Raw genomic sequence first — 25,150 nt, forward strand, 5'->3', positions numbered from 1 at the left:
AGAAGACAAGGGTGATGGCCCAAGCAGGGGGGGAACCCAGTGCCAGCTCCCAAAGAGTGAGCACAGTTCAGGCAGCTCTTTCCCACCCTTCCCAGTGATATTGGGTGGGGAAAAAAAAGGAGCACACAGGGAGTACAGAGATTCTCAGTGCTTTATTGTGACAGCTCGAGCCCAGGGGGCCATGCAGACAGGAGCACGAGTTCCTTGCTGAACATGGGACTCCAGACCTCACCCATGGGAGAGGAACCCTGGGCTCTAGGTCCACCCCAGGCTGGCCAGGTCACCGTGAGCTGCTGGAGAAGGTTTCATCCCCATTGGTCCCTTCTCTTCTCTCAGCAGCAGCTCTAGGTGGTCTAGGTCTGGGGTGGCATGGCCACACTGACACTGCTCTCTGCCTCCCCTGTGGCTGCAGTGCTCCCGTCTTCCTCTTCCTTTTTGTCTGGCAGCAGCTCCGATATGCTGGAACCTCGTTGGAGCTGAGATCCAGAGGTTTGGTCCTCCTCTGGGCTGCAGCCCAGGTCTGCGGGCAGATGGAGAGAGGGAATGGTGAGGAGTTGGCAGAGTTCAGCCTCCACCCTCTGCTAGAGGAACACATGTGGCACCTGTGGGGATCAGCTCTGGATTCCAGAGACCTGATCACACACAGATCCCAGCCCTGCAGGGGCCCAGCCGTCCATAACAGCTGATGTCCTGAGGGACCCAAAGAGACACAGCAAGGGGCCAAACACGCTAAAGAAAAGTCCCTTCTTAGGGACAACCTCTGCAGCAGCACCTTAGCTCAAGGACAAGGTTTTTCGCATGCCTAGTCTTGCATCAGCCAGGAAATCCACAGGAAGTCTCATTCCTAGGGCAAAGGACCTGTATCCTTATACACGTCACCTCCCCACTCTGTCTATGCTAAGGTTAGGACAGAATGATGACACCCAAGGGTGCAATGTAGCACCACCCAAGCCCCAACCCCATAGCACTGACCTGTCACTGTCCAGTCCTGTGCCAAGCCACCAGCAGGTCCCTGATCTTTCTGAGCCACCACAGAGCTGGAGGGGGAATGAAGGGGTGAAGTTGGAGGTCAAGGACCATTGGGCCTATGCATATGGGGACACACTGGGGCTCTCTCTGGGTACACCCGGGAATATCTGTTCTGCTTCAGTACTGGAACAGCCCCGGCTCTCCCCTCCCTTTCCTTTCCAGTGAGTTTCTGGACTTGAGGGATAAACAACCAGCATCAGTATCACTGAGTCCTCCTGCAAACCATGCCCAGCACCACAGTCCCAAACCCCCTGACACCCCATTTGGCAGCATGGAGGGTCACAGGTTTGCAGCATGGGGGCTTGGGCAGGGAAACCCCAAAGGGAAGCTGCAGAGACCTGACATACCTCATTACACAGCAGAGAGCTCAGCCCTGTGCTGCCCTCAGGCCATGGATCCAGACTCACAGCCTCTCAAAAGCCTCACCTCCACCTTCTCTCCCACCCATGGGTGGGTTCCTGCAGAGCACCCTCAACTGCTATCCCATTTCCAGCCCCACCTGCAGCCAATATCCCACCAGAGCCATCCTTCTCTCCAAACCCCATCCTGGGCTTTGAGCTTCCCTGGCTGAGCTCAGCCCCAGGCTCGGGTGTGGGGATGAAGGTGAATGGGGTGTTGCAAAACTCTTCTGGGCCTCTGAGCCCAGTAGTTTGGAGGAAAAATGTTTTTTTCCAGCCCTTATTCCCTGGAAGGAGGGCAGCACAGCCATTTGGTACTACCATGCCTCACTTCCCCTGCTTTAAAATGGGAGTAACACCATGATTTCCTCCTGGAGCTGACCCTAGGTTTGTGGATGGGGCAGCAGCACTGGGGGGGGGCAAACACACCATCCTCCCCGGGGACCCACATGTCACAGCATCACCCTGAGCAGACGGGATGTCGCCCTGGTGTTACCTGCTGTCTGAAGCCAGATCTCACGGTGACCTGGGGCTCTGCCAGCCCCGGCAGACGTGGCACCGCCGCCACTCGGCACAAAGTCCACAGTTGCTGCAGGGAGTCAAGGACAAGTGTCCCCAGCGGTGGCAGGGCCACTGTGACCTCACCGCTCACCCGTCACCATGACCTTGCCACCCGCAAGGATGGGGATGCCATGTCCAGGGGGTCCCCACCAGCAACCAAGGGTGAGGGATGCAGTGGATGCTCCATGCTTGGTGATGCTGTCAGCACTCTTGGTTTCACCCTGCTGGGATATCGACTGCATGGCCGGGCCTGCGGGGACAGGAGTAGGACATGGTGATGGCCCAGCTGAGGACAGCAGTGGGGTGGTGATGGAGTCCAGCTGCCTGCATCGTGCTTGCGTGATGACAGGTGATGGAGACCCGGCCGAGTACAACTGGCCACGGCTCCTGACCCTACTCCGGACCCCTCTCCACGGCAGGATGAGGCCATGCGGGTGACGCTAGGTTGTCCCCCGCACAGGGAGAGGCAGGATATGGCCGAGGTGTGCGAGGGATCCCAGCAGCCACTTGATGTCAGTATTGGCCTGATGTTCATCCTGGGGATGGGCAGCAAAAACGAGTAGGAACAGGCCAGGAGAGGGGAAAAGAGCAGTTTCCCAGAGTTAACATCACCAGCGGGAAAAGACGAAGGATTTTAAGGAGCAAGGAGAAATGGGCTGGTCCAGGAATGGATAAGCAGATCCATCCATCCATCCTGCCATATTTTCCAGCCTTCAAAATGAATCTCATTACTGACAGTTAACAGCCACTGACCCCTGGCCCTTTCTCACAACTTTGCTTTATGGTTTGAGAAGGTGGCTCTTCCAGAATGTCCACTCACCATGGACATCCTCTTTTTGTGCCTTTATACAATCAATTAATTCATAAAATTCATTAATTAATCATTAGCACTCTCACCCAGGCATCCATGGCTTGTGTCATCAAGTTTTCTCCATCTGCCCAGAGGAGCTCCTGGCAAAGCTGGGATGGGTTTTCCAGGTGACCCCCTGATTCCAAACCTGCTCATTTTCCCCATGGGGTGCACCCTTGGACCCTCCCCCCCCCCCAACACTTCCAGCCACCTGTGTAGCCCCCCTAGCCTTTGGGCTGAGTCAAGGTCCCCTTTGTGCAGGGAACTAGGCAGATTTAGCTATCTTTGCTTTTTTGTAGGACCTACAATAAACGGTGCCACCACAGGGTTCAGCTGGTGGACCTTGACTCTGTGTGACAGAGTGGCTTGTGGGGACACGGTCACCTGGTTGAGTCTGGGATCTGTCTGTGGTCCCAGTGTGCCTGAGGGATGGGTTGATGATCCTGGGGGTTCACAGCCCCTGCTCCCCATCACCCGGGGAGAGGACACAGTCCCTATTCCATATCACCTGTGAGGGTGTCCTAGGGGATGGGTGCTGGGAGCATGGTGTGGGGTGCTGAGGTGCTGAGTGCTGGAAGCTGGATGATGTGATTGATGGGTGCTGGGGTGCTAAGTGCTGGGAGCTGGAGATCTGGGTGTTGGGTGCTGGGAATTGAATGGTCAGACTGTGGGAAGTGAGTGGGAAAGCCAAGCTGGTGCTGGGGGATGTTCCACATCAGCTTTGGCTTCAAGAGAGGAGAGCAAACAGCATGGGGCAACAGAGGGGTGCCAAGCTGTGCTTTGGGGTGCCCTGGGGACAGCACAGGGATGTGAGGGCACCCAAGGGCTCCCAACAACAGTGTTTAAGCAGGGCAGGCAGCACCAGTGCCATGAGGGGCCTAGATGGGAGCAGGGCTGGGGTGGGGAGGGCTCTCTGCAGAGCTCAGTCAACAGCATTGAGCTCCCCTTGCTCCACCTGTGCTCCAGCTACTGGAGGCTTTGCTCAAGCTCAGGCTGGTCCCAACAGGGGAGTTGGTGTGATAAACCTCCATTCCACTGCAAATCCAGACCCAGAACTGCTCTGGAAGGAGAAAGCCCCCTCATCATTGGTTTAAATTCAGCCCCCTGCAAAGTTTGCCCAAAGGCTTGGGGCAAAGCCAGCTGGGTCTGCTGTCCTGCAGAGGTCAATTTTGCATGATTGGGGTTGTACAAATATCCAGCATCCTCACAAAATACTTCTGAGAAGTGTGGAAAGGGTCAGAGCACCCAAGTTTTTGGGTAGCATGAAGGGCAGGAGGACCCATGGATGGCAGACAGGGTGATGGCTGTGCCTAAACCTGGCTGGCTGTGCTCAGCTGCACACCCCAGGGTGTGGAGGAGGCTAAAACACAGCTGGAAAAGACCCAAATCCATGAGGAAAGGAATCAGTCCGGAGCTGTAACTACAAAAGCCTCTGGCATCAGCAGCTCAGGGATCAGCCTGTCACTGTTCCCTGTATCTACAGCAGGGTCATGCTGGGATGGGCAGGGGGCAAGATGTGGATCTGTCCCCTCCCTCCCCAACCACATCCCAAGATCTGGACCATTTAACATCTCCCCATCTCCTTTTCCATTCAGGATCAGCCAGACCATTTCCAAAACCAACCCTACAGCAGGAAACATTCAGCATAATTAACCCCCATCGATTAACATCTTAAAGGAAAGGGGGGGGGGGGGATGGAAGAGTTTTGATTTTTGGGTTTAAAGGCCAGGAAAAAAACTCTTTGTCCGATTCCCTGCCTTGTTCTTCCCAAATCACACTGGGACACGGCTTGGGGCCTTTCTACCCCACACTTCCCTCCAAGAAAGGAAAATCCAAGACGTCTGCCTTCACATAGAAAGTCTCTGAGCGCCTTTATTTTTTTTTAGCCTTTATGCAAAATTTAGTGCTTACTTTTGCCTTTTACATGTCCTGATCCCCCAAATACAAATTATTCCCTTATGTACTTGCAGCCTGAGCACCACCACGGTGCAGCCATTGAGGCTGCCTGCAAGGAGCATTACCAGCACCAGAGGGAAGAACGGAAGCTTTGGGAAACATCCGTGTTGAACACCCGGAAAAGATAATCAGCTTCACTCTTGGGTCACTCCTCTCCTGGAGATCCAAGATGGAGCCAAGGCTCAACCTGTAAGGAGGCGGCAGAAGAGCTGGAAATGGGCAGGGACACAATCTGGGGTTTCTCGCCAAGTTCTCACCCCCGAGATAGCTCAGCTCTGGCCGCGCCAGAGGCCACACTCCCTAGGGGGATCCGTGCCTGACAACTGCCATTCGGGAACGGTTCTGGAGGAGGAGAAAGGCATTAAAGAGTTAAGGGCCAGATGGCTGAAGCACAAGGCCGGGTTTAGAGCTGGGCACCCCCCCTGAAAACCGGGACCCCCACTCTGAAGCCGGGACACGCCCCGTTTGGAGCTGGGATTCCCCCAGCTTCGAGCCGAGCACCCTGCTGGTACCTCCCCATTCCTCCTGCCTCAGCCAGGCCTCTCCCCGCTGTGCCACCAGCAGGCCGGGCAGCACCAGAACCGCGTTTCGCTGTCTCCTCCCGGCTCCGGGGAGCCCTCACCGCCCAACCGAGGGCTCAGAGGAGCCCGGGAAGGGCCTGCAGGAGGCGGACGCCCCTGTACCGTGTCTCTGGGCCCGGGGGTGATCGACAGCGCGGGGCGGGGCCCAGGATCGGCCCCTCGCGGCCACCGGGCGACCCGGTCCCGCTCACCGCCACGGCAACGCGCCGCGCCCGGCTGTGTCCCTCCCCGTCTGGGGTCCCGGTTGTCGTGGGAGAGCGAGTCTACACCGCCACAGGCTGCGCCGCCGCTCTACAGGACTGGACTACAAAGTCCATAATCCCGCCGGAGGCGGCGCGCCCCGCCTCTTCCTCTACAACGCTCATTTCCATTGGCTCCTCCAAGTCGCTAAATTGCGTCACGGCGGCATCTGATTGGTTGCAGCGCCGAGGTGCAGGCTATGGCGGACGAGCGGGCGGTGGGGAAGCGGCGGCAGCCATTTTGTGTGTGCGGAGGCAGGCTCCGGGCCTTGCTGCTGCTGCCGCCGCCGGGGCGTGGGTGACGCGGCGCGGTGGGCCAGGGGAGCTGGATGGGACCGGCGGGGGAGGCTCCTCCTCGCTGCTGAGCCGGGATCGCGGGGCAGCCCGGACGGGCGTCCCTTTACTGGAAGGGGTGCTCGGGTCTCCCCGCTGGCCCTGAGGTGGACGGTGGCGCCGCGCCCTCCACAGGCTCCCCTGGTCAGGGCTCCGGGGACGGGGAGAGCCCATCCCCTACGAGGAACGCCGCGTCTGGAGCTGGGGAAGGGGTCTTGGACCGGAGTCTGAGTGCGCGGTGGTGCGGGGGAAGGCCCAGGCAGGCTTTCCGTGCACCGGGCTCCGGCGGTTCTCACGTCGTGGGGCCGCTCGGCAGCGGTGCCTTGGCTCCAGTCCCGCCAGTAACGCTGGGGCGGGGTTCTGAGCGTGGATGTTCTAGCAAAACCGTCGTTAAAACGGTATCCGAGTGTTGCTGGACAGCAGCACCAGAGTTTCTTGCGAGGCTGCGCTCTGAGTGACCCCCGGTGTGAGCAAACAGCGCAGTTTCATGTTGGAAGTGGGATTTGGCTTAGGAATTGTGATTCCCGGAAGGAGGAAGGCCTCACGTTCCACCGTGCCACCTCACAACACAGCTCTAATACGCCATTGGGGGGGGGGGGGGGGGGGATAGTCTCTCGAGTTTAATCCTTTGTGCCACGCATTTTAGCCAAAGCACAGCCAGATTCCCAGAGGGATTCCTGGAGGGAGCTCTCCCTGTCGGGATCCAGTGAATCAAAGTTAACATGGCTTCCCCTTGCTGCTGTTACCGAAGCAGCAGCTCCTGCTGCAGCGCTTGGAAAGATTTAAACAAAAGCAGTTGCCTGTTGCCGGGGCCAAAAAGGTAACTTTGCGAGCTGATTATAAACCGGAGTGAACCTTTGCTCGGGGTTATAAAGGCCACTCCTTGGGCCTGTGGAAACAACTGGGTTGGTTTTCCCTGTGCAAAGTCACAAAAAGGCTGTTTTCTTCAGACTTCCCCAAAATCCCAACCAAACAACCACCCCTCAGTACTGAGTAGTGCGTGAGCTGCCCGTCCCCTCCAGGCCCAGCTCCCTTGGGGATAGCGTAGGTTGAGTCTGTGGTTGTGGCATCAGGAGAGTTTCCTTCAGCGAGTGGCTCAGCCATGGCTCCTTCCCTCTGCAAAAAGCAGATGATGTCGGCTCATCCCCTGGCATTAAGGGGATGTGATTTAGATGCGAAGCAGTGAGATGTTGGAGGCTTTCTGGCAGAAGTGTGGATTGTGCTGTCAAATGGGGACTCGAGTTAAAAAACAGATGATTTTACATCTCTGCAGTTAGTGGGTTGGCTTTATTTGAAGATGGTGCTTTGTTGTGACTCTTTGGATCATTTTTGACTCCCACGTCGCTTTATGGGGTCTTGAACCCTAAAACTTCATCTCTCTATGAACTGCTGTGTTTCCAAAGCAGGGGGGTTAGTGTGGTGTGTGTCTTTGCAGGCTCACGACAGCTGAAGATCTAATTTCAAGCTGATTTTGCCAAACCAATGGGGGTTGCACTCAGTTCAGGCTGTGTGCCCTGCATTGTTAGAGGGGGGTTTGGAGGATGGGAGCTGGAGGGGCTGATCCTAACACTGGGGTTTGGTGTGTTTCAGATGGATGGACAGCCGCTAGGTTTTCAATGCTGGCCTCACCAGCAAGTGCTGTGAAACCTCTTCCACTGCAGATACAGGGCTGCAGATCCTCCTTTTTTAACAAAATCCTACTTCTCTTGTGGCACAAGAGACTTGCCAGGACATCCTGAGAGCTATGTGAATATATCCTTGGAACAGAAAGCTAAGGAATGAAGTGCAGTTAGTGCCTGTGAAGTCTCAGGCAGGACAGCAGGGTTACTGGCAGCACCATATTCCTGCTCTATAAAACCTGGCTCATCAAACAGGTTTAACGGACCTGGGGACTAATTGCCATGCTGGTAACTTGCTCCTTGAAACCTTTTCAGACCTGAAGGGACAGCAGCATTGAGGGGCAGGATTCTGGTTTCACTTCACACCAGCATTGTGGCATGAAGCTGTTAAGTTGAACTGGTTCCTTTTTTTATTTCCTTGCAGCAAGCATTATCTTCAATGAACTGGTGTGTCCTTGCATCACTTTGCTCCTGGGCCATGGAGGAATGGCCATAACCACAGGTGGGATGGTTTTTCTTTTGAGTTTGTGCTATAATCCCAGGACAGAAATGCTATCCTTTCCTCCAGGAAACCCTTGGGAAGGGAGGAACTTTGAAAGCCCTTTAGGCAAGAGGGTAACTCCATTCCCCGTGTTTCTGAGGCTGATTACCACAAAGCTGCCTCAGCAGTGAGCCTCTTCCTGCCACTCAGCCCCCAAGTCAAGCTCCAGCAGGCAGATTCCTGCTGCCAGGGGCCTGTTTGGAGGGTGCTGCCATGCCAGCGGCACTCCTGAGCTCTCCAAAGGAGCCAGAGTAAAGGCCACTTGGCTCAAACAAGCCAGGAAAGACCAAAGCGGTGGCAGGAATGTGCTTCAAAGGCTTGGCAGGCACAGCTGCTTGCCCTCCAGCGAGGTACTTGCCCTCGACTAGTCAAGGCAGTGCTGCCTCCGTGTCAGGAGGGACTAATTGCTGCCCATGCTCCCACATCACAGCAGAGCAGCACCCTGCTCTCTGGCAAGCTCCAGGATTTGATTTGTTCTCTGAACCAGTGGAGCTCAAATCCTCCAGCATAGCTCTCAAGCCAGCTCCGGGGCCCGTGGGCAGGCTCTGGAGCAGGAGCTCACCCCTCAGCCTGCAAGGTGGAGCACAGACAAGCTCCTTGGCCATTACTGATCCACACGGAGGTTTCAAAGGTCCCTGAATGCCATCAGTGTCTGCCAGGAGGTTTGGACACAGAAGCTGGAAGGTGCCTTTGCAAGGAAACATGTTCTGAAACACCTCTGGATGTAGGGGTCTGGGTAACCTGCTTTGGATGAAGACTCAGTTTCATTTAAACTGCACGGAATAAAGCAGGATAAGTTGGTAGAGTCAAAGCAGGGGGAGAGCTGATCACTGTGGTACTTCTAGAGCTTCTATGTCCCATGTGTTCAATAAAGATTTATTCCTAGGAGTTAAATGTAACCAGGTTGGGGTTACATTTACATGAAGGGTGGACCCTGTGGCTGTGCTCAGTGTGACAACACCATCATGCCTGGTTTGGGTTAGAAGGGAGCTTAAAGCTCATTCAGTTCCAACCGCCTGCTGCAGGCTGGGACACCTTCCACTCGCCCAGGTTGCTCAAGGCTCGTCCAGCCTCACTGTGTAACAACCGTCATGCTTGATTTCACTAATATTTCCTTGCATTAAGTTTTTCAAGTTAGCCAGGTGCCAAGAGCTGCATTTGATGCCGTGACACATAGCACCCACCGCCGGTGCCATCTGCCATGCGCCTGCAGTTCTGCTGCCCCAGAAACAAATCACAGGCAGCAGATCCACAGTGGGAATCACTCCTTAGTGGGGAAGGAATTGCGGGAGAGAAGCACCTGGGATGAGCAGGAGGACTCTGGTCTGGTGCTGCTCTTCCTTGGTGCTGAGATCCCCATTAACTGCCTCTGGGCCGGACTCAGTACTGACAGCCGCTCCAGTCTCTGCTGGATGATGTCATGGCAGAGGGGAAGGCATCATGGGCGCTACTGGCTCCTGAGCAAGTCACCCTCCAGTAGTTTTTCTCCCCATGGATGCCCCAGAGCACACAGGGCTGTGCCACACTGTTGTTAAATCTGGCCTGATCCATAAAACCAAAGTCCTTCGGTGCAGCTGCTTTAACCCGCGGTGCTGCAACCCCCCTGCTCTGGTGACACCTTAGTCTCCCAATATCTTAACTCCTCCATTTTTGTATAAAAGGCCATTTTTCCCCTGCTGTAGCCTTGGGGGGGGGGGGGGGAGGGGGGGGTAAAGCACCCCTCTGCTCCCCAGGTACCAGTTTCAGTAATCCATACTCCTCATTTCAATCCCAATGGCCTTGGTTTACACCACAGCCCAAAGCAGAGCAGGCTCAGGCCATTACTTTACCTTTGAATTTACCTGCTTTATCCCCCAAAACCCTCTCCAGACCATGCAACTGCCTGGAGCTTCTCCATCTTTTTCCTCTCCTGCCCCTCTCAGGCACAGCCACAAGGGAGGCTGAGCATCACGTTCGCCTTCCCCACTCCCTCCTCATCAGCCATTCCAGAGGCCACACATTGACTCCCAAAACTTTCCCCTGGGCTGCTCCAAAGCTTCCCCTTCACTTGGAGCTGAAAGTACATTTTGGGTCAGTTTTTGCCCAGCTCTCACTGACCCAAGTTTTTACCACCCCGAGAGGAAGAGAAGTTCACTTTGAGCAAGCCTTGAGGTGAACATGCACTTGAGCTCACAGAGGTGGACACAGGTCCATGGCACACATGAGTTGGGGGCTGTTCTCCCTCCTCCAGGTGCTTTTACTTACTTCAGCTCCTCAAACAAGATCAGAACCAAAGGGTGACCAACAAAAAGAGCTGTAACAGGCCATTCCAGCTTCCTTTAACCCAACACCCAACAGAACAGCATGGAAATGGTTCCAAGTGTATTCCCTACCAGAATGCCACCAAACATTACCAAGAAATCACACCAAACCCATTACAGTTACAAGTAATTAAATTTATTAGACCTATATTTTTAGTCAGTTTGGGCCAATTTACGGCTTTCCTGGAGAGTTTTTTTTTTTCTTCTTCCCCACTTTTTGGTTTAGACACACACACACACAAAAAATAATCATAAACCCAAAACCACCAACACATCAACACCCCCTCCCCCCTCCCGGCGTTCGGGGCCGGGCCCGGTCACTCCCCCGGCTTGCAGGGGCCCTTCTCAGCGCGGGGCGCGTCCCGCTCCCGCTGCAGCCGCAGGTTCTCGGTTCTCAATCTGTCCACCTCCAGCTCCAGCTGCCGCACCCGCGCCGCCTCCACCGCCTCCCCCCCGTGTTTTTTGCTCTCCATCCTTAGCCGGTTGTTCTCCTCTTCCATACGGGAAAGGCATTTCTCCAGCTCCAGGTATTCCTTCACCAGCTCCTGCTTGCTCATGTTCTGCAGGCTCTCCACATGGTACCGCTCGTACGTCTCCGAGAAGTCCCTCTGCAGAAACTCGCTGCCGTCACCCCCCATCCCGTCGCTTCCCCCGTCCTCGTCCGCCGCCTCCTCCAGGAAATCCTCCTCGCTCGTGTCGTCCGACTTGGCGGCCGCACGCCGCGGGTACAGCCCCGTTTTCAGATCGGGTTCCTCCTGGTCGTGGTCCTCCATCAGGAACTGCGTCGTGTTGTAGGGAGCCACCGGCTGCCCCTTGGCGAACATCTCAGCGCGCAGCCGGGAGGCGCGGAGGCTCTGCCGTTCGTCGAACTGCTGCTTCTCCTCCCAGCTCAACTTCGAGTACGGCTTCCAGCGACGCTTCTTCTTCGACGGCCGCCGACGGTGTTTCTTCTTCACCGGCCACTCCTCAGCTCGGCCCACCGCCGCCCGGTACCGCGGGCCGAGGCCGGGACGCCCCGCGCCTCCCGCCGCCGGCGGCTGCCCCTCGGCGCCTCCCGCTGCCGCCTCCTCCGCCCCGGGGGGCGGCAGCCGCTCGGCCTCGCCATCCTCCGCGCCGCCGCGTTGTGGCTCCGGCCGCAACTCGGGCTCGGAACTGGGCTGCGGCTCGCGCTCGGCGGGCACCGGCTCGGCGGGCACCGTGTTAGCCATCGCGCTCCGCTCCCTCGGGGGCGAGCGCTACTCGAGCCGCATGGGGCTGCCTCCCCCGTGGGCTCAGGCCGCCTGGGCCATGGTACGGGGCAGAGTCCCCACGGATCGCCGCCGCCGGAGGCGGTCACCGGTCACTCAGGAGTTAACGCCGCTGGGCCCGCCCTCCCGCGCGCATGGCACGCGCCACCGCCACCCCCCCCAACCCCCAAACACCGCTCCGCCGCTGCCGCCCGCTACAACCGCCGCCAGCTCCCGACTGGGCCCCCCGCCCGCGGCCCGCCTTAAATAGCCGCACGCGCCCCGCGCAGGCGCATTGCTTGTCCCGCCTCCGCCGCACGCCGGAGCCCTGCCCCCGCCGTGAGCCCGCCTCACCCACTAAGGGTCCCCGCCACGGGGGCGGTGCCACTAGGAGCCAATCAGTGGGGGAGGAGGGCGGGCACAACGGCGGGGACACACCCGTATGGCAGCTGCAGGAGGGGGGGCGCGATTGGCCTCGCTGGACGTCTCTCGCGCGCGGCTCCGCCAATGCGGACAGGGGGAGGGCGGGGCCGGCCCGTACCACGCGCGGAGGGGCGCTCCTGCGACCTTCAGGACCTCGCTGAGGGCACCGCCCCCCTACCCCGCTGCGAGCCCGTGCGGCGGCCCGAAAGGAGTCCCCGCTCCGCGGAGGGGGCGCGGGGCTGTGCTACGACCCCCACGGGCTATAACAGCAGTGACGTAGGGCGGGGGTCCTGCGGCTGGGGGAGGTCGCAGGGGTGCGGTGGGGAGGGGGAAGCGGAGGGATCCCGTTTCCGCGCGGTGGTAGATGTAAACAAATAGCAAGGAAAGAAGTCCCTCCTTAAAGGCACCGCGTCCCTTTTTTGTTTCGGGGTTGTGCAGACCTGCGCTCCCGGATCTGCGACCGACCTGCGGGGGGGGGGAGCGGCGGGGGCCGGCAGCGGAGTCGGGTCCTGGTTCTGCCACCACCCCCCCACCCCCCCCCCCCCGTGACGATGTGCACCCAACACGGCCCCTGGGGCCCCACAAGACAGGGTGGGGTGCTGGGAATCCGTGCCTGGGGAAGGGGACCTAGGGCTGGGGGGACACTGGGGTAAAAGAGGGTCACCCGAGATAGGGACCTGCGGCCGCAGTGGGCAGTACACGGCGGTCCGTGGCCAAGGAGTGGGGGGCAGTGAAAAGGAGGGGGGGTCTCTGTCCGTCCCGCCACATCGGCTGGGACCCCCCGGCAGTGGCACAAGGCTCGCGGACAGCAGCGAACGAGCACCACCGGTGGCACTGCCGGCACGAAGAGTGTGCCACAGGTCCCCAGCAGCCCCCATACCCCGCGGGCAGAAGCTGCCGTCTGCCCATCCGGGGCCAGGAGAGGGGGAGTCCCCGAGATGCAGGGTCCAGGAAAGGGGCTGGTGTCGGTACCGGAGACGTCGGTCCTGGAGGAGAGGCTGCCAGGCAGTGAGGGGCAAGGCAGTGACGGACCAGGCAGCTGCTCTGTGCCCCTGCCCAGGGCCCGGTGGCAGCCACGTCTCCCCGCAGCAGGACAGCAGGCACCGGGGCTGGACTGAACAAGCAGCTTTAATTGAGGCAGGTTCAGATGTCCAAGCACTTCATGGAACCAGTTTCTGGGGACGGGGTAAGGGGCCATCCCCTGATGCCCACCCAGGCTCGGGGCTAAGGTCTGGTAGGCAGCTGGACCGTCTGTGTGCAGCAATGAGATCCTGGGGGATCCCACCTGAGGCACGTGATGATCCCACACTCCAGTCCCTGTGGATGCCGGTGCCAGCGGTGCTGGTGAGGCCCTGAGCGTGACAGTTGCGATTGGTGGAGCACAGTGGCTGCTCTCCCTCGGGGCCAGGGTCCCGGCCTTCAGGAAACCCTGGGCTGTGCCAGGCGACGCCCTCATCGATTGCGTGGTGCCTCCCTGGCTCAGCAAAGCAGGATGAGGAGGGAGGGTGCTGGCACCCCGGCAGGGCTGTCCTGCGCCCCACTCGGGGCCAGTGATGGCAGTGGGGATACAATGGTCACCTCTTCCTGCCCTGCCAGCGGTACAGCAGCCACTGGGTGACGAAGGGCCAGGTGACGAGGAAGAGTAGGGTGTGTGGGGAAGCGGTCAGGGACCATGGGGATGGTGCCTGGTGAGGGGACAGAGAGAGGCGGGGTGGAGAGGGAGGCAAAGGTGTCACTGGTGTCACCAAATATCCCCCAGCCTTCTGCCAAAAGGCAGGTAGTAGCAGGCCCCCGGCACTGCCTGGCCCTCCTTGTCACATCCATTACCCTGTGCACATCTGGCACCAACACAATTGGCCCCAGTGCCCAGGCACTGGGGACATCTCCCCTGGGATGTCACCTGCTCCCCAGCTGATGGACCCTTCCCTGACCTGTCCCCACCATCGCATGCCCTACCTCCAACTCACCTGCAAAGCAAGCAGCTGGCTGGGCTCTGTCCCAGCTGCATCCCCCTGCAAGACAAGTGATGGTTTGGGCGGGGGGGGGGGGGGGGGCAGGTGAGGACGGGAACCCCCTTCCAGCCCCAACATTCCCATGAGAGGGGGGAACAGGCCAAAGCCAGCCCACTCCAGGCTGCTACAAGGGACCTGATGGTGCAGCCGGGCTGGGACCCCAAGGGCAATGGAAATGATGGGGGCAGTGGTCCCTGCCTGTACCTTGGGGCAGATCAGAGCAGCACCAGTCTCTGCCCCACCAGGTTGTGTCACTGAAGCCGGAGGCCTCTCCACTCTTGGGGCACCTGGGGCTGCCTGTTTAGGGACAGGCACCCATTCTGGCCCCACCACCCAGTGTTGGTGTGCAGCATCTCCCCACATGTCACGGCACGCACCTGAGAGGAGGTGAGTGTCTCCAGCTCGCTTAGGCGCTCCAACACTTGCCGCATGTCATCCTGCAGGGCTTGCACCGTGCTGGCCACACAGGCATCCAGCTCCACCACCAGCCTCGGGCTGAGCTCAGGGGTGCTCTCAGTGTCCTGCTTCCCCCCGGCCAGCCAGAGACCTGTGGGGTACAGAGATGGGCACTGCTCAGCAGCGGTGGGGCAGGGACAGTGTGTGCAGGCTGAGCACCCCTAGGATCCCCCGGCACATGCTGTGTGCCATCACCCAACATGAGCAACGGATCATAGAATTACAGATTGGTTCGGGTTGAAGGGACCTTAAGATCATCCAGTTCCAAGCCCCTGCCATGGGCAGGGACACCTCACACTAGACCATGCTGACCAAGGCCCTGTCCAGCCTGGCCTTGGACACTGCCAGGATCATGTCAGGCTGCCTGCACGCTGCCAGGCAGACAGAGCAGGGAGCTCCCAGCCCAGCCCTGCTGCCCACATCCCCATCCACCAGTCAGCCCCAGGCCTGTCCCCAGGCCATCATGTCCCCCTTGGCGTGGTGGTGGTGGCAGGAGGTGACCTCCAGCCCAGTGGTGCATGTGGGCCACACTTCACCCAGTGAAGGCAGGATGCCAAATTCTGCATTGCTGCCTCCCTGCCAGGCCACCAAACCAGCCTGGCTGCACTCTGGCAAACACTCGATAACCCATGCTATGAGCAGGAAACCAGCAGGGGCTTGTGCCAGCCCCACACAAACACCATCACCCCAGGGACAGCCCAGCCTGGCTCTGTCAGTCTTGGTACAAGTGAACTCCCATGGTCAAGCAGCTCAGGAGGGTCTGCACAAACATTAATGGGGACGAGATAATGGTGAGAGGGGTGGGCTGTGCGCAGGTGAGGTTTCAACACCACCTCTGCTGTCCCCTGGGTAAGGGTGGCAATGACATCCTGGAGCAGAAAGACTCCAGGGTGTGTCTGGGGAGAGCTGCAGAGCTTGGCAGAAGGCTCCTTGTCCCCTCTCCACAGCAGAAGAGCGTGGGGCCTGGTTGTCCCCAGACATAAGCAGCAGCAGCGGGTGGCATTTGGTGAGTGGTACCAAAGGAGCAGGATATCCCCAGGACCAGTGCTTCCAGGCACACAGCCCAACATCACCCAGTCTCATCGCAGAGAAGTTGGTGGGCGCCCACCAAGGACCACAGGCAGGAGCTGGGCACAGGCAGGCAGGGCTCTGTGCAACCTGAATGCTGCTGGGGAGGAGCCGGCAGAGCATCCTCCAAAACAGCAGCACAGGGGATGTGACCTACAGTGATAACAATGAACTGCTTGGAGACCAATAGATGAAGAGATAGGATGCTCAGGACTTCTTGCAGCTACTGAACAACCCACCCCTGGGTGCTGGAGCCAAGGTCTGTGCCCTGTTGGGGCCTCATTTCTCTGCTCCACCCCAAACAGCTCCTGAAGTCTGACCCTGCTGGCCGGGAGATGGGGAGGGAGCAGTGAAGGAGGCAAGGGCTGCACCCACCTCTCTTGGAGCCAAGAGCTGCAAGCCCAGTGCTGCTGTTCCCCTCTAGTCTTCTGCCTTCACCCTGCTCCCCTTGCCCAGCGCCAGAGGGGGTCAGGGGCTCAGGCCCGGCCTGGCCACCGTTCCCGCAGAGCACCAGAGGCTGCCCAGCCTGCACAGGGGAGAGAAGAGCCCTGAGCCTCCCGTTCACCTCTCTGGGGGCTACGTGGCACAGAAACTGATGCCAGGGCAGAGGTGGTACCTCCCCCCATGCCCCATAGCAGCAGTTCTGGTGGTGGAGGGTGTGTGTGTGGGGTGTGAGTGAAGCCAAATCTCACTGGCAACACCAGTCAGTGCCTGGTTTGGGAGGTGAGAGAGCTCTAGAGCAGCAAAGTGAGGCACCTGGGCTTGAGGTGGCACAAGCGCCCCAAGGAGAAGCCAGGCATCTGTGTGTCTCCCTCCCTCCTGCCCACTGAATCCACTTAGCCTCTTCACAGCACCTTGAGTGCTGAATGCTGCTGGTGTTGGCCAAGCTGCCTGGTAGCAGGGAGCAGAGAGCAAGCGGCAGGGGTGAAAGCAAGGTGCAAGGTGCCCACACCAGCCCCGCTTGTGGTTACTGGCCTCAGCGCTAGCAGTCCACCAGTGCCTCACTGGAGCGTCACTGCAGGAACAGGGGTTGCTGTGAGTGGTGCTGGGGCACACTGACAGCTCCTCAACCTCCCCTCAGTGATAGAGATGAGGTTTCAAGAGGGACACAAAGCACAGAGGGAGCAGTCATGTGGCCCCATCGGTTTTGGGAGTCTCACAAGGCTTGCAGGATGGAGGTGCCAAGCAGCGGCACGGCAGTGCCATGGCAGTAGGCAGAGGTGGGGGAGCAGACAACAGAGATCTGCCTGTGGAGTACAGGCAGGGCAGGGAGCAGAGGTTGTGCTGGACTCCAGCACTTCCCAGCTCTCCATTACCTGCTCAGGCTCCATCTGCTCCACGGTATCACAGTACACATCCCCTTCAGAGTCACTGGTCACCTGGGTGCCCTCCAGTGCTGCGGTGGCAGGAGCCAGTGCCCCTCCTGGAAGGGAAGCACATGGCTCAGCTGAGGGCACAGCGGTGGTTCAGCTGTGTCCAAAGGGCAGCTGAAGCTCAGTGCAGCCACAAGGCAATAGGTCCACAAGTGGGCAAGAGGGCAGCATCTGCATGCACAAGGTGAGGCAGGAGAACAACACTGGGGCACAGAGGAGGAAGGAACTGGCTCTGTTACTACCACCCGGATCGTGGCCATGACTCCAAGGACCCAATTCTCCCTCCTCCTGCCCACGGCGTCACAGAGCCCTGCTTGTGGCACGCACATCCCAACAGTGTCACTTTAGGGTGGGCTCCCTCTGCCTTGGGAGAGGGCTGCCAAAACCCTGGCACAGGGGTGAGCCCATCCAGCGGGATCCAGGGCCCTGGCTGCTCTGGCAGGGAGCAGGTACCATTCCCACATCCCCTCTGGGAACCTGGACCTTCCAGGGCAACATTTTCCCAGTCCATGGGGAAACACCCTTGCCTTCTCACTGGAGCTTAGCAGAATCAGGTCCCTCTACACAGGTAAGAGCAATACAGAGTCAAACCAACATGCCCAGGGTTACCCCGGCAACAAGAACAGCACCAAGAGCAGAACCCATGAACACCTCCAGCTCGCTGTGACTTGGGCAGTGCCTGAAACACGGGTGGGGTGGACCAGAGGAGTCTGAAGCCAAGACTCCTGTGGGCAGGGGGAAGCCAGTGATTCCTCCACGGGTCTCTGGTGGGTGCTTGCCACAGGGAGACCAACCTGGCCCATGCTGCCCATTCTGCTGCTCCCTGGGCAAGGCATCTTTGTGGTGCTCTGGGGCCAGGCTGCTTGCTGGGTCATCCTGGCTGGGCTCTGCAGAGGGGAAGGACAGAGGGGAGTTAAAGCCTTCTGGGTGACCCTTGAGCACAGGCTCTCTGTGACCCTGCCAGCATGGCTGGAGGACACACGGATGTGGGGACACCCTCCAGGCCAGGAGCCTCTGGAGACATGCAGCAGCTGGCAGAGACAGAGACTGGCTCTGTTTGCCAGCAACCCAGGAATCAAAGTGAGCTCCAACAGTCAGCAAGGTCTACCCCATTTCACCCCGCTGTGGTCCCCTGAGTCCCCACAGCAGCAGGCAGAGGGACCTGACCAACAGCTGGGTGAACACCAGTAGGTGACAGCCACTGTCCTTGTCTCCTAGCAGGGTACACAGCACACACACGGTAAAAGAGTTTAACACAAGAAGCTTTGGCTGGGAGAGCCTTGCCCAGCAGCACACGCCACCATCAAGGGCTTCCAGCAGGCAGCAGTACTCCAGCTTGTGCCTAGGGCAGCTCCCTGCCTGGGATCCAGCCCTCCCCTTCCCACCTTAAGCCCAGCCCCATTTCCAGCACCCGGGACTTTGCTCCCTGCTCCGGGCCAGGCAGGTATGTAGTAATGCTGCTCTGCCTGCACATCTCCACTATTCTTAACCTGCCATTCCCATCACATCAGGCCTGTGCCCGTGGGACTCCCCTAAGATCCCAGCCCAGTCAAGGAGCCCCTCAGGGAACATGGGCAGCTCCCACTCAGCACAGGACTTAGCACCAGTGCTGCTCAGCTCAGGAACTGTCACTGTTCCCAAATTCCTCCTTAGTATGCATTGGGATCCACAGGCGTGGTCCCATCACCTCACACATCACTGCCAGGACAAGCCTGGCTCCAGCACCAGCCCCGTGCCCACAGGGCTGACAGAACAGCACTAGGCCCATGTGTGATAGGCCTCATCACTGATTCCCAGCTGCTTGAATCCTGGCCTATGTATAACAAGACACTGGTGAACGCTCCACTGACTGGAGAGCCATTAGGACCCTGAACCACTCATGATTTGGCTTCCAAGTGCCACTTCATGGCTTGTTGACTTTGTAACTAAACAAAACCAAACCTGCTCAGATTCCCACCACACAGCACCTCTCTCAAAAGTTCTGCAGCTGCTGAGGGCCCCTGCTCTGCTCTCACCTGCTGCAGCGTCTAAAATCCCCTTTCTCCTCCAGATTATAGGTAACAAAAGCTGCAATCGTACAAAGTCATAAGGTGAGTCTGACAACCTTTAACACCAATCACTCAACAGCTTAAGAAGTTCAGTGGTTTAAACCACCATTACAGGCTCCTCCGGCTCACTGGCTCCAGACGCTACCAGCTTTAGGTTTAAGCAATAGTGTTATTTATAAGTGACACTGGGAGAGGATGACACTGCCAAGTGGGTAATGACCAGGAGCTCAGACCCAGGTTTTAGATTCCAGAGAAAAAAAACAAGACTGTTTGGCTTTTAAAAGGATTCAGCATCAAAACAGAGAACAAAAGCACCTGGATACCACAGGAAGGAGCAGCTACACTGAGGACAAGCCTTATAGCATCCCTGTTCGATGCAGAGGGTGGCAGTAGCTGTGAGACACATGAGAGATGCCTGGGGAGAGGCAAGGAGCGAGTGTAGTTGTCAGCACTCTTCCAACATTAGCAAAGCACTGACAGTTTACACACCAACTGCAAATATACCCTGAAAGCTCATCTACTGCAGATGGGCACAGCCAAACCTCGAGGCATGTGACCAGCAGGTTCACTCCGTGGTAGCCAACACCATTCTGAACCACCACATCCAGCCCTTTGCTCCCTTGGGTGCTTCTCACAAGTCAGATACACTGAGGACTGCCCTGCTCCAAGGGCTGGACAGGTCCCCAGACACCTCCCAGCATGAGGCAGCAGGCACAGGCACGGAAAGAGCTGGGAAGGACTCTTCTGTAGGACAAGGCAGCCCCAACAATCCTGTTTCTCAACCCCAGTTTCTCCACATCCCCTCTGCTGCTAAAATCGGCTGGCCTATTTAAGTGTTTACATCAGATGACCAGACTCTCTGTACACAGCCCACCCTGCCTGGAGGTGGGCCAGTGCCAAGAGAAAGCACAGCCTCCCTTCTGCAATGCTCCGTGGGAGCTGATCCCCTGCACTGCTGCGTACAGGGACTGTACAATGCTAAGGGGCATTTGGAAGCCAGATCTTAAGTCGTCGCCTCAAAGTTTTGTGGAGAGAAAGCCCAGACTGAAGAGACCGTGTCACTTGAAAAGCCACTTGCTTGGTGGTGACCAAATAAGCATCTCAGGAATAGTTGTGCCACAGCAGGGGAGTCAGTGGGACGTGGCGCTTCCATCCTGTGTCCTCCTCAAGGAGCAGGATGAGCACAGCCCAGAGGTGATGGCCATACCGGTGCAGAAGCAGTGAACAGCAGGAGCAATGTGCCACGAGAGAAGAGTATGGCACAGAGGTGAGGGATGTGCTGGGGTCAAGCGGGGCACAGTGGCTCCCACTCACCCCCTTTCCTCTTGAAGAAGGCCTCGGGGGGCCGGGGCATGTCATGGATCACCTCATAGAGTGGCTCGAAGTACCTGAACATCTCCTCTGTTGTCTCATCCATGGGCACCGTATCAATAACCTGGGGAGAGACAGACACAGCTTGGGAGGGGCACCCCTGAGCACCCAACCCCAGCCACCATACCCCCTCCCTGTTACCTTCTGGGCCACCTTCTTCATCTCAGCCACGTAAGCCTCCATCGCCTCCTCCTTGGACATCCTCCCCAGGCTGTTCCAGGCATCCCTGCGGGGCAACAGCAGCCGTGAGACTGGGAGGAGCGGGCAGAACCGGGTCCGAACCGGGACAAGCCCTAGCGCCGGAGGCCTTACCACTTGTACCGGCCGATGGGGTCCCAGAAGCCGGGCCTGGGGCCCTCGCAGCGCCCCGCCGTCGCCTGCTTGTAGTAGCTGTAGAAACGCAGCATCTCCTCGTAGGAGGGTCGGTACGAGCCTGCGACGAGACACGGCCTCAGCAGAGCCGGGAGTGGGCTCCAGGGGTTGGGGCTGCTGCAGCCGCAGACTCCCCTGTCCCACGCCCGTTACCGGCCCCTACTCACCGCGCCGGGGGAGGCCCTGGATAACCTGAACGGCGGCGAGGAACTGAGCCCGGCAGCCAGCGTCCTCCATAGCGCCGGCACCGGCAGCGGTACAGGCCCCGATCCTTGGCCCTTCTCCGTGAGGGGAAAGGGCGGGAGCCAATCAGCCCCTGCCTTCCATCGGCCCCTCCGCATTGCTACCAATCAACGCGCCGCTTCCGAAACGGGCCGCTCTGCCCCTTTCCTGCCCCTTCCCTCCCGGCGCACAGGCTCCAGTGATGCGCGCGCTCCCCCTGCTGGATGGATGGCGAGCGTGCCGCTGACCGGGGAGAGAGGGCGATGGTCCGCCGCGGCGCTCCCTGGCGGGCTTCGTCAGGAGCTGCAGCGCAGCGGGAAGTGCACTGGGACCGGGACAGGGGGTGCACCGGGATAGTGAATGCGCTGGGACGGCGACTACACCGGGAAAGTGAGTGCACCAGAGTAGGGCACCAGGTCAGTCCATCGGAATAGTGACCCTGGGCAAAGGAACAGTATACCGGGACAGTGGGTACACCAGGACTGGGACAGTGCATCGGGACAGTGAGTGTACTAAGACAGTGCACGAGGATAGTGAGTGCATGGGGACAGCGAGGGCACCAGGACAGCACACCAGGACAGCACCAGGACAGTGGTGCAATGCACATGGACAGTGCACCGGTGCAGTGCTCCAGGAGAGTGCAATGAGACAGTGCACAGGGATAGTGCTGCATTTTACCGGGATAGTAAACAGTGCACTGTGCAGTGCACAGGGACAGTGAAACTGGTACAGTGCGCTGGGACAGGATAGTGTGCCAGTGCACCAGGATAGTGAACCTGTGCACTGTTCCAGTGCACAGGGGCAGTGTAATATGATAATGCACTGGGACAGTGCACCAGGGCAATGCACCAGGACAGTGCACAGGCACAGTGCACTTCCAAACCAAATAATCCCATGGTTCTGTGACAATCATCCAGGAAACGGGCCATGCATGGGGACACTGAGACCACATGCTATGACATCAGGACAATGCATGAGGACAACGCACCAGGCACAGGGACAGTCACTGGGGCTGCATAGTGAGGATCTTGGGGGAATGTGTTAGAGTACTGGGACATTGCACTGGGACATGGGTGACATGGGAACATGGGTAATCTGGGGGTACAAGGTGCTCTGAGGATGTGGGATGTTATGGGGTTCGCAGGCCACCACCCTAATCCAGACTCACCCAGTGCTGGATGCTGGGATGGCAATGCAAAGCAGCTTTCAGCAGCCCCATGTCATGCTTCATCATCATCCCACACTACTGTTTTCCTACATTAGGGGGAATTTCCTTTATTCCCACATCACAAATTCCAAATTCAAGTAGGGGGACATTTCTTCCCAACCCCCCTAATTCCCATCCCATAGCCCCTGGGGCAACGTTTCCTCTACATGGAAAATGACTTTAGGAACGTGGTGCAGCTGAGTGTGCTAAGCGGACCACAAAGTGCTGGCGTAGGTTGACTGAAGAGAACAAACAGACGATGTTTCTTCTTCATGGACTGTCTAGAACAGAAGATGTCTTGTGATTAACCGCAATATAAACATAGGAAAATGTAGCCTGCGCTATTTGATTAAGAGTGGTGATTGCTCAAGTGATAGCAGAAATTGCTAATCTAAGGCAAATGTTAGCTAGAGGCAATAATAAGGAAGCGGTGGTTGAAAATGGTGATTGGGTGACCTTTACATGAAAGTATGTGTGGCAGTCTTTAATTGGTTATGTGCTGTAATGCCCTTGAAAGACTAAAGTATATAATCATCTGGTGTGTGCTAAATAAACAATTCTGTACCTCCATTCTCAGAGTCTGTGTCTCCATACACCACAAAGGGCACCCAAACAGGGAAATGAAGATGTGAAGAGAATTGCAGACCGATGGTAGCTGCAGAAGCCCGGTGGTGTACCCCATTTGGCTGGATGGAGGGAACAAGCTGAAGTAGAGGATCCTCATAAGATTCATCACCAGTCGCTGGACAGCTAAGGTGAGCAGTCGTGGGTAGATAGTCTGAGGTATTGATTCTAAATATGGGTCAAGGGGCAACAAAGGAGCAACACCTCCATAACAATTTGCTGCAGTGCATTCTGCAAAGACAGGACTTGAAGGTAGCCCAGCTAGACTTAGACTATTGATGTGAATCAGAGATCATTGCCCCTGGTTTCCACCAACCAGCTCTTATGATTTGACTCTGTTGCAGTGAGTGGGAGAAGAGTTGCAGACAGCCCAGACAGCAAAGCCTGACTCCTTAATGGGACATTTATTGACTTGGCACTTGGTTTATTCAGCCTTGTGAGCTTTGCAGCCAGCGGAGCAGGTATTGCAGAATGTGGCAGCTTCTAAGCCTGATATGGCAGAAGTGGCAGGGGGGCTGCAGTCTTTTGAACTGCTTGGCCCTGACGCAGGCCCAGCTCCCCCACTGGTGGAAAATTCTGATGAATCATAGGATCCCTTTGATCCTGGACTGATTGACCCAGGGACAGAACCTGATCTATACCCACCACTGACACCTGTGAAAGTTTTGGCTGCTATGGCCCCCACTGCTGATGAAATCCTGCAACAGCAACATAAACACTTGTCCCAGTCCTCCGTGGCACGACCACCACCAGCTGCCCCTCTGCTGTAATGGGAAAAGGAACATGGTGCTGGTCTTTTGAACAAATGTAGAGAGGAGGCATTACAGCACAGTGAACTGCAGCTTTTGCAAGCCATGCCAAGCATCTGCAGACCCAATCAAACTCCTGAGTTTGGACACTTACCTTGTGATGTGGTGAAAGAAGTGCAGAAATCTGTGAAAGAATATGGTTTGCAAGCATCTTGATGAATTTGCTGCAAGGCATAGGAGAATCATACACCATGACTCCCTTAGACTGGAAATCTCTTCTGCGCCATGTGCTGTCGGCAGCACAACACTCAGTATAGTCAACTGAATATCATGATTGAGTAGTAGCACAATCAATGGATAATCTAAAGAATGGTGTGGCAGTTGGGCAGGCAGAGTTGTTGGGGGAGCGCCAGTATGCAACAGGAGCAGCTCAAGTGGCTTTAAACCATGATGTTTTTACCCAAGCAGCAGATCTTGCCATTGGGGTGCTCCATAGGCTGCCAGATTTGAGTAAAAGGAAGATCTGACAAGGGGCACAAGAACCCTATGTGCAATTCTTTGATTGGTTGCAAACAGCCATACAGCAGCAGATTGATTCTCCTGAGGCAGCCAACTTGTTATTTTTTCAACTTGCTATTGAAAATGGTAATGCCAATTGTAAGCGAGCAATAGCTCCATTACGGAATCAAGTTAAAACTGTGGCTGCCCTCATAAAAGCCTGTCAGAATGTTGGGTCAGAGCAGCATAAAGCTGAGCTGTTGGCAGCAGCTCTAACCCAGCAGCTGACTGTTGCTAAGGCAGCAGTGGAATGTTTTCTCTGTGGACAGGAGGGACATATCAAGAAGGACTGCCCCCCATCAGAATGGAAGAGGTAGGAGTTTAAGAGATGGAGCTCAGGGCAGAGCTCCCACTCAACTCTGTCGTCGATGCCAAAAGGGATGTCACTGGGGCAACCAGTGTTGCTCAAAGTTTGACAAATTTGGTAATACTCTGCCAGACCAGGAAACAGCTGGAGGGGCACAAGGTCTGGTGCCCTGAGAACAACCAACAGGGCCACCTGGCAAAGCCCACAACCCCCGGCTTGTTTAGCCAGTCTGTGAGATAATGCGTCCCAAATGGAATGCAATCTGGGACCACTATCATGCCACGACAGGAAGCGCTGGGTTGGACCTGGCTACAAGCCAGTGTACAACAATCATAGATTAGAGTGTATGTTTGATATCCACAGGAGTGTTTGGGCCATTGCCTGATGGTCTGTTCGCCTTGCTAATTGGTAGATCCTCCAGTTCCAGAACAGGCTTGTTCATTCTCCCAGGGGTGACTGACTCAGATTACACAGGGGAAATTAAAATTATGGTATGGACACCTACAACCTCTGTACAGTGCCTGCTGGGGAACGTACTGCGCAATTAATCTTACTTCCTCACAGTTCATCCAACACCAGCACCCCATTCCCCCAGTATAGCCCAGTCCTAGTGTGACCTTCATTCTCCCAGTATAACCCATCACAACCCCAGTATGACCTCCTCTCCCCAGTATAGCCCAGCTCAGCACAAGTATCACCCCTGTTCCCCCAGTCTGCCCCAGTCCCC

At 57.4% G+C, this 25,150-nt stretch overlaps 2 protein-coding genes and 1 long non-coding RNA gene across 4 annotated transcripts; all 3 read right to left on the reverse strand.

Annotated features, from left to right (window-relative positions):
• Positions 1-137: 137 nt before the first annotated feature.
• Positions 138-1,449, reverse strand: LOC133281794 (uncharacterized). Its single transcript, XR_009747581.1, has 2 exons — positions 973-1,449; positions 138-520 (listed from the first exon to the last, which is right to left on the reverse strand). It is a non-coding gene; the product is annotated as an uncharacterized LOC133281794 (long non-coding RNA).
• Positions 1,450-10,521: 9,072 nt separating this feature from the next.
• Positions 10,522-11,842, reverse strand: HEXIM1 (HEXIM P-TEFb complex subunit 1). Its single transcript, XM_061477454.1, has one exon. The coding sequence runs from the start codon at positions 11,613-11,615 to the stop codon at positions 10,725-10,727; it is 891 nt and encodes a 296-aa protein (XP_061333438.1). The 5' UTR covers positions 11,616-11,842; the 3' UTR covers positions 10,522-10,724.
• Positions 11,843-13,166: 1,324 nt separating this feature from the next.
• Positions 13,167-21,032, reverse strand: ACBD4 (acyl-CoA binding domain containing 4). 2 transcript variants are annotated; one of them, XM_061477557.1, is made up of 10 exons: positions 20,924-21,032; positions 20,697-20,817; positions 20,526-20,610; positions 20,328-20,448; positions 17,760-17,852; positions 16,909-17,015; positions 15,968-16,118; positions 14,446-14,615; positions 14,024-14,068; positions 13,167-13,741 (listed from the first exon to the last, which is right to left on the reverse strand). In XM_061477557.1, the coding sequence occupies exons 1-10, from the start codon at positions 20,991-20,993 to the stop codon at positions 13,631-13,633; spliced, it is 1,074 nt and encodes a 357-aa protein (XP_061333541.1). In that variant the 5' UTR covers positions 20,994-21,032; the 3' UTR covers positions 13,167-13,630. The 2 variants fall into 2 exon arrangements, with proteins under 2 accessions (XP_061333541.1, XP_061333542.1); XM_061477558.1 differs by lacking the exon at positions 17,760-17,852 and having other exon boundaries at positions 20,924-21,031.
• Positions 21,033-25,150: the final 4,118 nt, after the last annotated feature.

This window comes from Pezoporus flaviventris, unplaced genomic scaffold (genome assembly GCF_033815535.1).
Source record: "Pezoporus flaviventris isolate CSIRO_AGI_PZ_B2104156 unplaced genomic scaffold, CSIRO_AGI_Pfla_v1 ptg000107l, whole genome shotgun sequence".
Lineage (NCBI taxonomy): Eukaryota > Metazoa > Chordata > Aves > Psittaciformes > Psittacidae > Pezoporus > Pezoporus flaviventris.